Here is a 17,998-nt window from a genome sequence, read left to right as displayed (position 1 = left end):
TTTGGTTTATGGGGTTTCACGTCCCAGAGCGTGTCAGGCTACGAAGGACGCCGTAGTGGAGGGCTCCTGAAAATTTCGACCACCTAGGTTTTTGTTTTTTTACGTGCACTGACATCGCACTGTACGGGCCTCCAGCATTTCTGCTCCATCGAAATGCGACCACTACGGCCGGGATAGTAGCCACGTCTCTCAGGTTAGCAGCCGTGCGCCTTAACAACTGAGCCACCGCGGTAGTTCAGAAGTGCAGGATTAAAATTTAATTTACAGAAAATGGCGAACTTATGGTCCGATTTGTTACACCAATAGAAAAAGAAAACAGCCGAGCATGATGGCAACTACCATCACCCCGCTTCAAAGGGGACGTTCCTATCCATCCATCCATACATCCATCCATCGACCCACCGATCTATCCATGCATTCACCCGCCAAGGGAGCAGTGCGGCGTCGAAGCTGCAAGAAAGGATTACTTTCTACGGGGGCCGAGAGGCCGGTCAGTTTGTAGCAGAAATGAGACGGAAAACGACGCTGTAATAGCCTTCGGCATGCATAGACTTTAAATACCGAGCGTTTCGACGGCCGCACTACAGCCACGCTCTCGAAAAGTCCAGACACACACTTGCGGGGCGGTTGTGCCGACGCGATGACCTTGAAGTCCTCTCCGCCATGCATCCTCTGAGCAGAGACACTGCTGCTCTTTCTTTTCGCGTTGTTTTTTTTTTTTTTGCTGTTCTTGGCTTCGCACGTGTTCTTACATACATGACGGTATGCGGTGACGTATCGGAGACAATAAAAGCGCCGTTCAGGCGAGCGCCCGCCACCAGAAGGAGAAACAACACTCGCTTGATCGTCATGTGGAGGTTCCTGTTGATATCGGCCTGCGCGCTCCTCGCCGCCGAGGCGCAGTTCAACATCAAAGACCCTGAGCTGGGACAGTTTCAAGACGACGGAAAAGTAAGTTCATGTCAATGGCTAAAGTCACTCTCGAATGCAAACCTTTCCCTGTTTTTTTTAATAATCATCGCCTAGTGCCCCCTAACCTCCCCTTCAACTGCAATACCGAAATGTGAGTGAATAAATTATTATTAAGGCGGAAGCCTTTAATGCCTCATCGTTGTAAGAAGGAGTTGTCGACAGAAATGTCACGGTTTTCAATTGGTCGAAACGGTCATGACGTCACAGTGCGCAAACCGGGCCAATTGTACTTTGGCTAGCAACCATGCAACAAATCAAAGGGATCGTATAGTGATGCTCGAAGTAAGTGGGAATGAGTTCAGTTAATTGCTTAATTACGCAATTAGCCTATATAACCTTTCTAGTCAGGCCACATAAATAAGTAAAACCGAGTAGGAAATTGGTCGAGTTCGGGAATCTAACCCCGGCCTTCGGAGTGCGAGACGAGCATGCTAACCACTCCGCCATGCCAGCTCGATGGTTTGGAATGAACAAAGGCGCGTCTAGTGAATACGGTGTCTTCGTTCACTCCCATCTTCCTCCCTTCCCGTTACGGCGAGGTTCGGGTGTCCACCGAGATATGCGAGACAGATACATTTCCTTTCCTCAAAAACAAATTTACCGACGACCAAGGCATAGAACCGAACGGCTGATGGCGTTCTGTGGACTCCCTGGCAGCGTTGCAAGACGCTGTCGCGTTTCACTCTTAGAGGCGAAGCTTAACATCTTAACAACACATCAGTGACACAAGCAGCAACACCGCACTTTAGGCTTTCGCCTGACCGCACTTTAGTTCAACAAAGTGCCCCACTGAATTTTTACCGTGATTGTGAAAAACAGTTGCCCTGGTTGTTTACACCGGTGCCTATGGCGGATGCAGTTGCAGCTGTAGTGTCTATAGGGCACTGGCGACGAGTCACATTCGGCAATTCATCGGTCGATGTCTGTTCGGAAAGCAACTGGCCAGACAGCGTTTCCGAAACTTACGGGCTCGGCTTCGTACGCATTCAGCAGTCTGCTGCTGTAGAGAAGACCCCAGTGAACATGCAGTAATCACCCTACTTTTCGTCTGCTCGGTCCGCCGAAAGAGTCGACTGACTGAGGTGGTGCACAGTGTCAGCTTGTCACTCAAAATGGCGAAACGTCAGAGTGTTCCCATGTACCACGTCTCATGCAGAGCTTTTTAGCGAAGCATGGAACCCGCCAGGTCTACCAGCGGAGACTCCGCTTCTGGTATCTGTCTGTTTCAAAAGCTGAAGTCTCATACGAACGACAAAGATAATAGACCACAAGAGAGAAAACAACGTGACACTACAGCCGGTTGCCCCGAGGTGTTTGACGAGCGTGAAGCGCTCGTAGGGCAGCGGTGTCATCAATCAGCCCTCGACATCCCGTCCTTTTCGGTGCAGTGTTTCCCGCTCAAGCACTCCTGGTTCACCGCCTACCGGTCGTACGACGTGGACCCGTTCTTCGGCCAGACGGCCAAGTGCGTCCGCTTCCACAGCACGGATGCTCCGTACGTCAACAACGCCACTCGCCTCAGGGTGGAGTTCGGCGACCACGACAAACTGTGAGCATCTGTACCGACGCGAGAAGGGCTCCCATTCCAGGCATCTTTCCTGCTGTAACACACCTCTGAATTGCAGGCATTCGTGGTGAAAACTGACTAGAACTCTCTTTGCCATTTCAAACCTGAATATAGTCACCCATATAGCTCATGAATCTTGTAGTCCCTTAGTGTGCACCTTTTGTCAGAAGTTTAGAGCCCAGGGAGTTTGCTTGCAAGCCAAACCGTCTGGCTCGTAATGCATACCCAACGTTCCAACACGCCTGAAGGTAAGAAGACTTCTGATCCTGCCCCCTCCAATGGGTAGAAATCCCACGAATACAACATGAGCCCCCCTACACGGCTTAGAAGGAAACCTCTTGGGCTCTTAACTTCTGTTAAGCAGTGTACATACTCACTTATGCGGCTAACATATGGCAGAATTTCGCGAGCCAAGTTTTCCGTCTGTACTGCAGAACTGAGCCGGACGACAGTAAAGTCTACCCATGTCTTTAAAAGTGACACAGCGGATGTGACCGCGTAGGTAGTAGGGTAGGTTATCCAATGTGTTATACAAATGTTATTGAAACAAGAGGGAGAGCAAGAAGTAGCAGACGGATAAGATGATAGAGTCGTTAGAACGCGTGGGATTCTGTGGGCAGTCGGTAGGAATATTTTTGTCTACCAGCTGCATCGGGCTTCCGTGCGTGAACTCGCTTTTTTTTGTGTGTGTGCTTAGTTTAGTTCTCAAGTACTGCTACAAGAAAGAAAGAAAGATCAGCAACATCTTTCTCGATTTGAGAGAGAAATTGGGCCCAGAGAGGGTGAGTGGGAGGGAGCTCTTTTGCTCACGCGTATGTACGCAAGGCTACGCAGCCTTCACTACTCTGCCGAAGGCCTTTCGAGGAAACGTTGTATCTGCGGAGCACATATAGTTAGAATGCGTTCCGCATTAAAGGGAAATATTGAGAAGATGCCAAGGCGTCCGATCGTCGTCTCGTTTCCTTTCCCTGGTATGCTTGATTTTCTCGAGCGCTCTTTTCCGGTTTACGTATGCGTACACACCGCTCTCGCCGTTGCAATGGGCTCATCGTAAAGAGATTAGAGAGCTTGGGCTTTGGCTACAGCTACGAATAGCGCATGTTGCGTAATGGCGTGACCTACACGTGCCGCACATTCGCACCTTTAAGCCCCCTACTTTGTCTTTAATGCAATAGCATTCGAGTTGTCGTCATACCAAAGCCCCGCCGAAACAAAATTCGCTGATTGGTCGAGAGAGGTCATGTGACTTTGTCATATCATCAAATCGTGCTCGCCGTGGCAGGTTACAACATGGTCGCCGGATTGTGAGCAACCTGCCCACTGTGGCAGGTGTCAAATTAATTTTTGGTCGAGAGGGATCATGTGACCTTTTGACGTCATAACAACCTGCACACGGGGTTGTGAGCAACTTAGTTTCTAGACAGTAAACTAGAAAGAAAATGGAAAAAAATCAGAAAAAAATAGAATATGATTCTACGAGGCATCCATCACAGCATAGCGGATGCCTGCTACTGCAGCTAGCAGTCTGATTATTGTGGTTGGTGGACGGACAGTCGCGAAGAAACTGACTCAAACACACGCTGAAGATGCAACAGAAGCTGCAACAAAAGGGAAATCCAATGATATCGCATTCCACCCTTAGGGTAATTAAAGCGTCCCCATAGTTGTTTTGTTTTTCACACCTGTTAACGGCGTTTTTCAAGCTTCGGCTGCATTGGCGTAACACCGCACCAAGCTGATCGGTCAGCATGTAATGACGTCATGCAAGACGTCATGCTCAGTGGTTCGAACACAGTGACGGCGTTAACATCACGAGCAGTCTACGAGAGACGAAAAAAATAATGAATGAAAAATATTGCATCCATCCCCGTAAATATATGTTAATTGCTGAGTCTCTCGTAGCACGCTGTCAAACTTTTTGTGATTTTTTTGTGCCTTTCCTAGGGACCTCAACGTCAAGCTCGTCGCCACTGAAGGTTACAAGCACCAGAATGCTATCCGTGTATCGCCTACAGAAGGTAAGCGCACGGGTTGTCACAGAATAGTATCCTATTGTCATATCCAGGCAGAATACACGTGATGGTCCATTGTTGAATAGTCTTGTCGTGACATTGGAAATGGGTAAAAGGTCGCGGCAAATTTTTTTATTGCGTAAGCAATACTGCGCCAGGTTTCAAGCCGTCGCGTAGCTCCCGGCGGTGGCCGAGGTCAAACAGATGGAGCGCCGTTGCCATAGCAACCGTTTCAGCCGCGCTCCACCAGGCGGCAGGACCATCGATGCCGCTCGCTCTCGACGAATGTGTCGGAATGTGGAGAGAGGAGAGAGGAAGCAGGAGGGAAACGGAGGCAAAACAGTTGCTGCTTGCTTACGCAACTTGCCCGGTTTAACCAGAGCTAAACCTCAGCTAATTTTTTTTACATCTTTGAATAAGTGTCGTACGAAAAGAGCACTTTTTTTTAACTATCGTTTGTTCTCGGTGTCTTGCTAAAATGCAATGCAACACGACGATGAATGCAGCAAACTGTTTCGTAGAGGGAGCTAAGCGATAAACGTACGAGAAAAAATAATTGCACGAGTAAAATATTTACGATCGCGCAATAGCGCTAATGGGCGGAGGACAGAGAGACGCATGAATATAGGAATAGAAAGTAACAAGTTGATTTTTAAAAAGTTAATATGACACCTTCCTTGCTTTTATGGCACACCTTTACCTGCTTATTGTAACTGCGTATATTTCTAAATATATTTTGTAAAAATGGTCTACAGACTTTTTATAGGTTTCTTAAAGAGTGTATTGCGTTCCTATAAATACAGTCTAGCCCGTTTATAACGAAGCCACTTATAGCGAATTAGCGGTTATAACGAAGGGATTTCAATTTCCCATTCCCATTTTTGCATTTTCAATACATTTCGGGTCCGGTTTTAACGAAGTAAATAAGAGCGCGTTAGCGGATATAACGAAGAGATTTAATACCAACCGAAAAATAATCTTCCAATCAACACAATTTTGCGTGCTTGAGGCGATTTTTTCCGCGAAAATAAGAGCAAAATTCGGCTGACGGCGTCCTTTCGTGGCGTCGTCTGCTCTCCTGCGGAGCGAAAGGTTGCTTCACAGCATCGCATGGCACTCCGGTCTCGTGTTGCGCCGTCCTTGAACGGCGTCACGACGTAGAGCGGTAGAGCACGCCGCGCAGGGGAAAAATGTAAAAAAAGAACAGAGACGATTTTTTTTTTTCGATGACGTCGCAGAGAGCGGCCGTCTTGGCCAATCGCGGTTCTCTATTTCTCCCAGGCAGTCGGCGCCACGGCTGGACTGCAGTCTGCAGGAGGTATGGCAGCGCGCGCTTTGTTTTATGTCGGTGCCGCGGTGCGCAAGGCAGGGAGAAAGCGCGGCAGCATTGTGCACGTTGGAAGCGTGGCTTATTTTTATCGTTATCGCGGATCGTTGTATGCTGTTTATAAGGACAGAGTTATTCGACTTGATCTAGCTGGTGAACGGACAACTGAGCGTAGTGTCGCACTGTTCCAGGTTGGGAGCACGGCGAACGCTAGTGAGATCCTACGTAGTCCGCATATAACGAAATAGCGGATATAGCGAAGTGATTTCTGATTCCCGCCGACTTCGTTATAACCGGGCTAGACTGTATTTCTTTTTATGTGTTCCCAGTCTATAGACTGCCGTTGGACAAAAGCTTACCGAAAGTATACCATAAATCCGGCCGTAATAAGTACGGCCATACTGAGTACCTCCACCAAGTTGCAAAGGGATTTACAGAGATGACTTTTAGGGAAAACAGCCTGAAGAGAACGGCTATAAATGGCAGTCCGATTTCCGACAGTCAACCCAACGATCTCGCGCCGTGTGCTGGCGGTGCGGCTGCCCATCTTGCTCTTTACAATCGATTGTCTATAAACCATGTAAAGCAATTGTAGGTTTTCAAATTTCTCTATAGAAATTGTATAGACTTTATTGACAAAAGGTCTATGAACAGTCTATAGACTGTCTAAAGCAATTTTTTTAAGAGTGTGCTACGAGGCAGCTGGTACTATAGAGGGCCCAGGATTAGCTTCGACCACCTTGGGTTATTGAAATTGAGTTAACTATGGAGTAGCATGGCATGTCGTTGCAACAGCACTCGCAGCGCGAGTACGCGACGGCGCCTATAACACGAGCTGTCATTCTTCTTCAGGAACGGAGGTGCAGATCGACCTGCGCGTCATATACGTGGACTGCAACACCTGCAAGATCCTCAGGCACCTCTACATCAGCAGTGAGTTTCGCAAACCACGCTTCTCCTCACGCATTGGCTCTTGTTTTGTCAACACAGTTCGTTTCGGTTGTAATGAGCATGCTGCAGGTTTTGTAAAACCTTTAGTAGCTTACACAAAAGAAAGACACTTCCACGTGGGCACTCAATGCCAATTTCGATGTTTATAGTTTTTTTTTTTCATTGGTGCACTTTCCTTTGTTAACTGCAATACCGAAAAGGCATACTGTCGTGCTCAGTTTAACCGATCCTCCTCATGTTGCACTAACTCGTGATGGACGACTCAGGGCACAAGGCTATTAAATCCTCATCAGGCCTGAGTGTAAGTTCACTTTGTCAGCGTCAATAAGAAAACACATTACTGGAGACTTACTAGAGAAAAAAAATGACTAGAGAAAAAAAGTTTTATAGCTGAAAGTTTTTCTCTATACTGCCTCTGTGCCTACAAGAAAAAGAAGCTGGCAATGACATATTCTGCTGTATATACGAGGGGGGACCCAAAAGAAACCGGACTGAGAGCGCGCTGCCATTCGTAGACGTAGTAGAGTGTTCTACCGCTAGATGGGGTTAGTAGAGACCTTCACGAAACAACTGTGCAGACGGCATAAATTTTCAGGCAAAAATACGAGCGTAGTGTTGTGTTTCGCTTGCAGTTATTTTGTTCCGCCTGCGAAATCTTTATGCCAAAATTAAAAGAACAGAGAGTGTGTTTGAAGTTTTGTTTCCTGGTTGAAAAATCGGCAACGGAAGCTTACCAAATGTTGCAACACGCTTTTAAAGAGGATGCTATGAGCCGCACGCAAGTTTTCGAGTGGTTTAGACGCTTGAAATGTGGTGAGATGAGTGTCTAAGACCATGCTCGTTCTGGGCGTCCTTCAACGTCTCGAAACGATGAAAACGTTGGAAATTCTGTCAAAAAATGAACAAAGATCGTCGTTTCACAATCGACCAGATTTCAAAAGAGACAGGGGTGAGTTGGAGCTCCCGTCAGCGAATTTTGACTGAGCAGTTGCAAATGAGACGTGTTTCCGCTAAATTTCTTCCTCGCATTCTCAGACAGGATCAAAAGAACATTCGATTAAATTTGAGTAGGGATTTAAAAAAAGTGATTGAAAGTGATCCAAACTTCTTGACTAAAGTCATTACAGGTGATGAGAGTTGGTGTTAGGGGTATGACCCAGAAACTAAGCAAGCGTCAAGCCAGTGGAAGTTTCCCAACTCTCCGAGACCAAAAAAAAAGCAAGGCAGTTGAAGTCGAATGTGAAGGCAATGGTCATTGTCTTTTGTGATGTTCGTGAAATTGTGCACCAAGAATTTGTTCCCCCTGGCCAGACTGTTAACCAGCACTTTTATTTCGAAGCTTTAAGACGTCTGCGAGAGGATGTGCGGAGGAAACGCAAGGAACGTTGGCGATCAGGTGACTGGTTCCTTCATCACGACAACGCCCCCGCACACACGGCCTTACGAGTGACCCACTATTTGGCCTCTCGTGGATCGAGTGTCGTTCCGCACCCTCCCCATTCACGAGACCTAGCCCCGTGCGACTTTTTCTCTTTCCGAGAATGAAGAAAAGTCTAAAAGGGAAGCGTTTTGGTGATGTGGAGGCCGTACAAACAGCTTCGCAAAGGGCACTGGACGATATCAGCGTTGAAGAGTTCCAGAGATGCTTCAAACAGTGGGAAAAAAGACTTGACAAGTACATCGCATTTCGTGGAGAGTACTTTGAAGGTGACTGAAGGAATTTTGTGCAAGAGTTAATAAATAACGTTTTTATACAAAAAATCCGGTTTCTTTTGGGTCCCCCCTCGTATAGTTAACCCATTCGGATGAAAACAAAAATTATGCTGTAATGGTTATGCAGGCCTAAATGAAGGTAATTTGTTTGAACACAAAACACAAACTGTTATTTTTTTTTACTTTAGTGGCTGTAAATTGCAATAGTGAAATCACGGATTTGTCAAATAAGCACTCGAGCGATCGCGCAATCGCTTATTTCGCAAGAATTCCCATGATGCTAGAAAGTAAAACGATAAAGTTACTATTGAAAATTATAAAATGTTCGTGGTGCGCAAACAGTACTTTTCAGGAACCATAACGAATACAAGCAGTGTAGCTAACAACCGAATCGAATACGAATCGAGTAGTGATAGAACTGAATCTAATACGAATCGAAATTTTTTACGAGTACTCTATAATACTTGTTAATATTCGTACAAAAAAAATCGTGCGAAGCAGCAAAGTGCTAGGAGCAGTACTCCCGCATGGCGCTGCAACTTCAATAGCACGCGTGTTACGGGAGCCCAATCGGGCTACCCTTAATTCGACCTTTGCACAATTCGAAGTTTCTTGCCCCTCTCAAAATTCTAACGATTAACATTCGACTGCTTTCTGAATAACGAAGTTCTGACGAGGATCTATGTCAAACGACCTAGAAGAAGGATTCAGCATTTAGCGAAGTCCATCGTAGAAATAACGTTATCATCATTATCCTCCTTTTGCTTTTAATATCGTCGTCACATCGTTCTCCACACAGAGACGGCGTGCAGTCTGATGGTTCCCGAGCAGCACGTCGCCAATCCACACAGCGCCTGCCACTTCATCTACCGGATGCTGTGCGGACCCAAGAAAGTACAGATCTACGACCAGAGCTGCAAGAAGCAGCACTGATCGCCTTCACATCCTTATCATATGTTCACGGAGAAAAGAAAAATAAACACTGATTTGCATAAGGACATACCCTTGCTTGTTATCCTTTCATCACTATCACACGGGGGATACCCTTCAAAAATGACAAAAAAAAAACTTGTCTCTACGGCATCTGTCAAGAGGTAAGAAAGTTGCTTATATTGATTATAATACATTGTAAAACTCAAGAGTCACCCTGGTCATTGGTCCTTGCGAGACGTAAAGTTCTGTAACGTCACACTTCGCGGCACTGCCAGTTCTTGCTAGGAATTACTTTACTGATGTAGAGAAAGTTTCACTTTTGTTGTTTCGTAAAGCTTCAGGCAAGCTTATTCTCAAGTTCATTGGCAAAGTTTGAGAAACGTTAGAAAAAAGTACAACAAGAATAATGCTTCAATGTTTGACGTATACAAAAAAGAGTATTATTGTAATGTTTCGGTGGCACCTTTTTACTTCCTCGAAACAAATTTTTCATTAGCGGCTTAGAATTCGCGGCGTAGAACTATAGCGGAAGAACGATGATGTAGATGACGACACCCAAAGCAAAGCGCGAGATGTTATCAGTTAAAAACGTGTACTGAGAGGCTGCGGCGACTGCCAGGTGGTAGGCGATACTGATCTAATTATGGCACTGGCGGTTCACATACCGCTCTGGGCTAGAAACAGGATAATTTTTTTCTGCTCCTTCCGAACCGAGCGGAAAATTTCGGAGGGTTTCTGATAAATTCGGCTTCGTATTCTTCTCCACGATCGGGTCCATGTTTGTCGTCAGGTTCTTTGTCATGTCCGCCTTTATATTTGCACGATGGTCGCCTAGTCTGCCTAGAATTGGAGCTAAAAACTTTTCTTCATGCGTCAAAAAAAAAAAAGATCTAGGTCCGGATCTGACCTCCGGGCTGCACCGCGGCCCCCATTCCGGGGCGCTATCCCACTACTGCGACACGCGGGAGCTTTTGCCTGCTGCGTCTCCGCCCTGGGCCGGTCCGCTCCTCCTTAGGCGACCTGGCCGCCGCCGGCCTCCGCCGGGGGGACCATATCGACGCCCCGCTTAGCGCGGACGCCCCGTCAACATGGGCGACCGCGGCTCAGAACTCCCGGCGTCAGCCCGTCCTCTAGACCTCGCCTCCAGGCAGCTGGATTACAGGGGTACGCCACGACCCCCGGCCGACAGCTCGAGGAGAGCAATCGTGTTTTCAGCCCACTTGTTCACAACTTTTTTTTTTTTTTTTGCTATTTGCAAACAGCTAATTGTGTCCCTACGCCATGAATGAAAACATCAGCGCTTGACGAAGTCGACCATATGCTCGAAGCTAGCCTCCGCCACGTATGTCACGGCAGGCGCGCATCGCGTTAACTAAGCTGACACACGGCGGCGCCACGCGACCAATACGAAGTGTACGGCGGGACTTTCAACTTGTTCAAACTGTCGCAGCCAGTCGCAACACATCGGCTTTTGTTGCTGGTTCGTCTTGTTCTGTTTCTTTGAATATTTAGTGCGCATGTTCTGCTATGAACTATGATGAAGCCGAGGATATCCACATGAAAGCACGAGAGGCTATTTGTTAAACACGCGCCGATGCAGGCAATGGCGATTGCCAACCTGTAGCCGATACTGATCGTTTTACGGCGCGGAATGTTTGTGTCACGCTCTGGGCTGAGTAATTTTTAGTGTGAAAGCACTTCTAGCCTATCCCGAGCTATTTAGACGATGTCTCACGCGAAGAAAATGCAGCCTCAATGAGTGTGCATGGCAATGGACCAAGCAAAGCTCAATTTTGGGGAGGTCCGCAGGGTAACAATGACAACACATGGTATGGCACATGAGGCATGTCCCAAACATGGTTAGGACCGGACGAAATAGGACCTTGGAATGACTTTGGCCGATTTAAAAATGTGTGAGACACCAAGCAAAGTTTAATATTGGGATGGTCTTGCAGAGTAAAGATGGAAACACATGGTATAGCACGTGAGGCATGTGCCAAATACGGTTAGGACAACCGAAATTTTCCCTTGGAATGTCAATGGCCGAATCTGACTCCCGGTGAATCTGGGTGTCCTCGGGTTTGACCTTGTCTAGACAGGCTTGACCAAGTCTCAAAATGGAATTTGGTCCACCTCAAAAGATGGGGTTGACCCACCCCCGAATTTTAGGCGGCCCACACTGGCGAATCGGAAAATTGAACTGACCCACCTTGGCAACTGACCTGCGATATCATCAAAACGTATTTGGCCCATGTCCAAAATTTGGGCGGCCCACCCCCGAAAATTTGAGAATTGAGTTGACCCACGTTCGGCACCAACCTGACACCCCCAGAATGAGGTTGGGCCACCGTGCTTTCACACAATATTTAAAAAACCGCCAGACATTTTTTTTTCTGTTTCCTCCCAATCGGGCAGAAATTTTCAGACCTTTTTGATGAAGTTCGGCTTCACGTGCTTTCTCAGGTTCTATGTCATGTCCTTCTTCAGACGATGCTCGCCTAGTCTGCCTAGAATGGGAGATAAAAACTTTTCTTCGTGCTTCAAAAAAAAAAAAAGATCTAGGTCCGGATCTGGCCTCCGGGCTGCACCGCGGCCCCCATTCCGGGGCGCTATCCCACTACTGCGACACGCGGGAGCTTTTGCCTGCTGCGTCTCCGCCCTGGGCCGGTCCGCTCCTCCTTAGGCGACCTGGCCCCCATTCCGGCCTCCGCCGGGGGGACCATATCGACGCCCCGCTTAGCGCGGACGCCCCGTCAACATGGGCGACCGCGGCTCAGGACTCCCGGTGTCAGCCCGTCCTCTAGACCTCGCCTCCAGGTAGCTGGATTACAGGGGTACGCCACGACCCCCGGCCGACAGCTCGAGGAGAGCAATCATGTTTTCTGTCCAACTGTTAGCAACTTTTTTTATTGCCATTTTGAAATGCCTAATTGTTTTCCCAACGCAAAGAAAACAAATGTGAGGTCAGAGACACCGCAGCATGGGCGCTTGACGAAACCGCAAATATGCTCAGAGCCATCCGCCGCCACGTCAGCCGCTGCAAGCGCCCCTCAAGTTGACACACGGCGGCGCCACACGACCACTGCGAAGTGTGCGGCGGGACTTTCAAGTGTTCAAACTGTTGCAGTGAATCGCTACATGTAGGAATCTGTTGCTGAATCCTCTCGGTCTGTTTCTTTTCCGTATTTAGTGTGCGTGTTCTGTAAAAGAACCATGATGACGATATCCAAAGCAAAGCTCGAGAGGTTACCAGTACTTAAACACGGGCCGTGGGAGGAAGCGGCGCTTGCCAATCTGAAGGCGATGTTGATCGGTTCGTAGCGCCGGCGGTTCGCATCCCGCTCTGGGCTAGAAACAATTTTTATGTGAAGCATATTGCTAGAGCTATGCCCCACGCCGTCACCGTGGCTGTACGCGTCCAACCACGTGACACGATGACGTCATGACAGATGAGAAACAGGTCCCCCACCTCGCGCCGTCGCTCGGAGCTGTACGCGACCAACTACGTGACACGATGACGTCACACCACGTGACACGATGACGTCATGACAGATGAGAAACAGGTCCCCCACCTCGCGCCGTCGCTCGGAGCTGTACGAAACTAGGAGAGAGTGCGCTCAGCCTCTGCAAGCCATCCTCCTCTGACGCCGCTGCCGAGGGCCCTTTTGCGCACTGACTCTTGGGAAATAGGCCCTCCGCAGTTACTAGACTGCCAACCAGCGGTGCTTTTTAGTGAACGCCCGTGCTCCGATGTAGCGCAGAAGCGCAGCGCCTGTGTTGCAGCTTTGGCGGAATGCGTACCGAGCTCGAGGTTGTCTGAAGGCTCCGCGTCTCAACACTTCTGTTGATTACACTCTCGAGTTTTTGGGTGCACTGTAGAAAACTGCAGGTAAACTTTTCATCAAAGGGTGCGGCCGCGACCTCGTCACTGTTCAGCTGTGGTTCATAAAGAGAATAGAGAGGAATTCCTTTCGTCGTTATAAACACATACGGAGCGTTTATTTCAGCGTATGCTATAAGCGGAGAACTCGAGAGTAGGCGAAGAAAACGAGCCTCTAAAAAAGGGCGCAGTGGCTTTCAGAGCGCCCACGGCGCACGGACGTGTTTAACGAGCGCTCCGGCGCACTGCGCAAGATTCTATTTCTCGGGCAGGCGGACTTCGGCCCGCCCATGGGCCCGCCGTTCTCCGCTATTCTCGAGGCACAAGTCGCGCCGAGTACGCTCGCGCACATACGCGATTCCGACGTGAAATGCAGCAGTGAAGTATTTCTCTCTCTCGCTGTCGAGAGCGAGTTCCGGCGGCTTTACGTCTGCCCCTGCGCGGGGTCTCCCGGCCGCTGCGCACAGTCACTTACAAAAAGAAGTAAACTGTATGTACTACGTAGCCGCGCGCACGCAGCGTCCTGTCTCGGACTAATCGCGCGCGCGGCAGGCACACTGCACTAGCGGCCGAGGTGGGGCGCACGGCCGCGTATACCGCCCGAGGTAGCACCCACGGAGCGTACGTGTCACGCGTGCACTATCTGACGAAGAACAAGCGGGAAGTCAAGTCCGCCTGCTCGATGAACGCACTGAGGCTCACCATTGTTATGTCACGGGTGCGCGCACTGCCGCGCGGCCACAGGAGCGCTTCGAGACTGTCCGGGATGATTCCCAGCGCCCTGTAGGCCGCGAGCATCTCGCGACGCGGCACTGCAGAAGCGGCACAGCGAAGGAGCATGTGCACCAATGTCTCCACTGCGCCGCAGTCAGCGCACGCGTCGCTCGGGGATGGTGGCCGCTGCAGCGAGCGAGCAGTTTGCGCTCACCACGGAGCCGTCAATAAACACAAGCAGATGGTCGCGCAGTTGCTCGTAGAGCGAGAGAGCGAAACCGAAACCGAAATCCGGCTAAGAGCTAACCATGGAGGAAGGAAAAAGAGAGGAGAGGCCCTTTCCACACAACACCATGGGAGAAAAATGTGGAGGAAATCACGTGGTTTTTTTCGCGATCGGGAGGCCACCTAGTCCGGGCAGCTTAGCAACGGCGTCGTAGTTGCTGCTTGCAAGCCGGGCGGTAGCAGACGACCGCGGCGTAGCAGTTGCGGTGCGGCGTACTTTTCTCAACTGCTCGAGTTTGTTTTTGATCGTGCTCACAAGCTTACGTTGGCGCCGTTCACTCATATCTCAGGCGGAATTCGCTGCAAAACTCTCGTTGTTGCGTGCATTGATTTCAACGTGCTCGACCACGATCGCACGGGCATTTCGTCAACTGCGTCACTGCTCGGAGCCGTCGGGAGACCGCCGCTGCTTACTGAGGAGCACTCGCGCTGTTCGTTTACCAGTGATTCAATACACCGTGCGCTAGAGAGGTCGTCGGCGTATTGCGCGGACATTTCGCGTCCTGTGCGTGCAGTGTGCGTGTGCCATTCGCGCTCCCGTTTCCATCGGCAGTGAAACCTCGTTGCTATTAGGCGTGCTCTTGCAACGCTCTAGTGATCGTCACTGGTGTTAGTGTAACTATTTTCGTTTTTCGCGATTGCGCTTGTGTGAGCAGCGGGGGCCATGACATCGGTGGAGGGCGATATTTTAAAGGAAGCCGCTGCGCTCGCTTTGCATGCTTGCACGCCCCTGTTATACGATGCCGGTAAAAATGAAAAGAAAGAGACCCTGCGCTTAAACAATACCTTAGAGATTTTTTTTCTTTAATAAAGGCGAAGGGTTAGTTTTGTTCACTGCAATATCTACATAAAGATACGAATGCACACAGGATGCCGAGAACTTCATTTGTAAAAAACATTTATTTTCTCACAAAAAACAACTCGCACGAAAAAACGTGGCTATTTACAATATCTTCACATCATATACAACAACACAAAAGCTTCTGCTCTATAACAAAGTCATCAACTGCAAACAAATGACATTTGTCAAAACTTCAACCCCATACGCAAACCTGCGCTCGGCTGCAGGTCCTTTAAAAAAAAGCACTTTTTATTTTCGCGATACCTTCATTTGAGGAGAATGCAAAGGATTAAAAAGTAAACTGACGTAAAAAGGTCTGTTAATAACGGGGTGAACTGTGCCTAGAATTAAAAGGAGTGCCATACGCCGTGCGACGGTGAAGAATAAATGGGCACTCTTATTTTCGTTTCCACATTTATTTTCGTTTCCATTATTTTCGTTTCCAATAAATAAATAAAACATGTGCCCCCCTCGAACAAAATTTCTGGCTACACCACTGCTCGTGTGGAATTCGCGCGGCTAGGGGCCCGCGTTTCCCGCGTGTGCTTAGTTGTCCTTCGCCCACCGCAGTAATTGAAAGCGACGGTCACTTCCCGTGCTTACAAGAGTTGAGGAACAGGGAGGAGATTTTCGATACCGGACGAATGCCCTTCCCGGGCATCGGTGGCCGTCGTGTGGTTTCGCGCGACGAGGGGCCCACGTTTCTCGCGTGTCCTTCACCTCACCCGGTGAAGGCTAATTTCGAGCGCTGAGCTAAACAAGCAAGTATACTAGTTTCATCGAATGCAGCCTTCAACTTCAGAGTCCCAGGGACGGGCGTTGCCAAAGGGGGGCCACCGCAGATAACCACCGTAAGATGGGCCACCGCAGTAATTGAAAGCAAAGTATTTTTCTCGGCTGCTACTAATTGTGACCAGGGCCGAGCAGTTGGAGACGGCGCGGAGACGGCGCGGAGACGACGCAGTACGAAGCAGTAACTGAAAGTAGCCGCCTGTCTCACACGGGTATTTCCGCTTTATTAACTTCTCCGCTGACGAACACCGGCATAGGGTGCCCTAAACCGGCCGGTAAGCAGCCAAGCGCCACCAGCGCGGGGATCTGTGCCCCTGCGCTAGCATGCTCCTTCGTTGGCTTTGAAACGCGCGCGCAGTAGTCGAGGGCGGGACTTATGCGATGACGTCAGCCCGGACAAGATGGCGCCGAGCTGGTTTCCGGCTTCACAAAATGTCACGTGACGGCCTCTCCTCTCTTTTTCCTTCCTCCATGGAGCTACCGCTGTCTTGTCAGGTGAGGGCCTATTTCCCATGATTCTTTCCATTATATTTTTTATGACTAGGCTTCAAGATTGTGACGTCATGCTCCCTCCTAGTACGCGACCAAACACGTGACACGATGACGTCACGATAGATCGCCGTCACGCGCTGGGAGAGGGAGAACGATGCCATCGCACCATGGAGGAAGGAAAAAGAGAGGAGAGGCCCTTTCCACACAACACCATGGGAGAAAAATGTGGAGGAAATCACGTGGTTTTTTTCGCGATCGGGAGGCCACCTAGTCCGGGCAGCTTAGCAACGGCGTCGTAGTTGCTGCTTGCAAGCCGGGCGGTAGCAGACGACCGCGGCGTAGCAGTTGCGGTGCGGCGTACTTTTCTCAACTGCTCGAGTTTGTTTTTGATCGTGCTCACAAGCTTACGTTGGCGCCGTTCACTCATATCTCAGGCGGAATTCGCTGCAAAACTCTCGTTGTTGCGTGCATTGACTTCAACGTGCTCGACCACGATCGCACGGGCATTTCGTCAACTGTGTCACTGCTCGGAGCCGTCGGGAGACCGCCGCTGCTTACTGAGGAGCACTCGCGCTGTTCGTTTACCAGTGATTCAATACGCCGTGCGCTAGAGAGGTCGTCGGCGTATTGCGCGGACGTTTCGCGTCCTGTGCGTGCAGTGTGCGTGTGCCATTCGCGCTCCCGTTTCCATCGGCAGTGAAACCTCGTTGCTATTAGGCGTGCTCTTGCACCGCTCTAGTGATCGTCACTGGTGTTAGTGTAACTATTTTCGTTTTTCGCGATTGCGCTTGTGTGAGCAGCGGGGGCCATGACATCGGTGGAGGGCGATATTTTAAAATAAGCCGCTGCGCTCGCTTTGCATGCTTGCACGCCCCTGTTATACGCCGCCGGTAAAAATGAAAAGAAAGAGACCTTGCGCTTAAACAATACCTTAGAGATTTTTTTCTTTAATAAAGGCGAAGGGTTAGTTTTGTTCACTGCAATATCTACATAAAGATACGAATGCACACAGGATGCCGAGAACTTCATTTGTAAAAAACATTTATTTTCTCAAAAAAAATAACTCGCACGAAAAAACGTGGCTATTTACAATATCTTCACATCATATACAACAACACAAAAGCTTCTGCTCTATAACAAAGTCATCAACTGCAAACAAATGACATTTGTCAAAACTTCAACCCCATACGCAAACCTGCGCTCGGCTGCAGGTCCTTTAAAAAAAGCACTTTTTATTTTCGCGATACCTTCATTTGAGGAGAATGCAAAGGATTAAAAAGTAAACTGACGTAAAAAGGTCTGTTAATAACGGGGTGAACTGTGCCTAGAATTAAAAGGAGCGCCATACGCCGTGCGACGGTGAAGAATAAATGGGCACTCTTATTTTCGTTTCCACACTTCGTTTCCACATTTATTTTCGTTTCCAATAAATAAATAAAACATGTGCCCCCTCGAACAAAATTTCTGGCTACACCACTGCTCGTGTGGAATTCGCGCGGCTAGGGGCCCGCGTTTCTCG

At 49.0% G+C, this 17,998-nt stretch overlaps 1 protein-coding gene and 2 non-coding genes across 3 annotated transcripts; 1 reads left to right on the top strand and 2 right to left on the bottom strand.

Annotated features, from left to right (window-relative positions):
* Window positions 1–804: 804 nt before the first annotated feature.
* Window positions 805–9,509, top strand: LOC149359901 (uncharacterized). The gene is made up of 5 exons (XM_089572027.1): window positions 805–951; window positions 2,361–2,521; window positions 4,484–4,557; window positions 6,731–6,811; window positions 9,342–9,509. The coding sequence occupies exons 1-5, from the start codon at window positions 850–852 to the stop codon at window positions 9,473–9,475; spliced, it is 552 nt and encodes a 183-aa protein (XP_089428153.1). The 5' UTR covers window positions 805–849; the 3' UTR covers window positions 9,476–9,509.
* An 850-nt stretch (window positions 9,510–10,359) lies between these two features.
* Window positions 10,360–10,658, bottom strand: LOC149359900 (signal recognition particle RNA). Its single transcript, XR_016289312.1, has one exon.
* A 1,369-nt stretch (window positions 10,659–12,027) lies between these two features.
* LOC149359899 (signal recognition particle RNA) lies at window positions 12,028–12,328 on the bottom strand. The gene has a single exon (XR_016289310.1).
* Between the last annotated feature and the right edge of the window lie 5,670 nt (window positions 12,329–17,998).

Source organism: Amblyomma mixtum, chromosome 2, assembly GCF_055824585.1.
Source record: "Amblyomma mixtum isolate Tamu chromosome 2, ASM5582458v1, whole genome shotgun sequence".
Taxonomy (NCBI): Eukaryota; Metazoa; Arthropoda; class Arachnida; order Ixodida; family Ixodidae; genus Amblyomma; species Amblyomma mixtum.
This window is presented reverse-complemented; position numbering and strand designations above follow the sequence as displayed.

Excerpts from the sequence above, each read along its gene's own strand:
- LOC149359901 (XM_089572027.1), top strand. The coding sequence starts at position 850 with ATGTGGAGGTTCCTGTTGATATCGGCCTGCGCGCTCCTCGCCGCCGAG. Across the intron at positions 4,558-6,730 it reads CCGTGTATCGCCTACAGAAG|GAACGGAGGTGCAGATCGAC; the intron begins GTAAGCGCACGG and ends ATTCTTCTTCAG. Across the intron at positions 6,812-9,341 it reads CAGGCACCTCTACATCAGCA|AGACGGCGTGCAGTCTGATG; the intron begins GTGAGTTTCGCA and ends TTCTCCACACAG.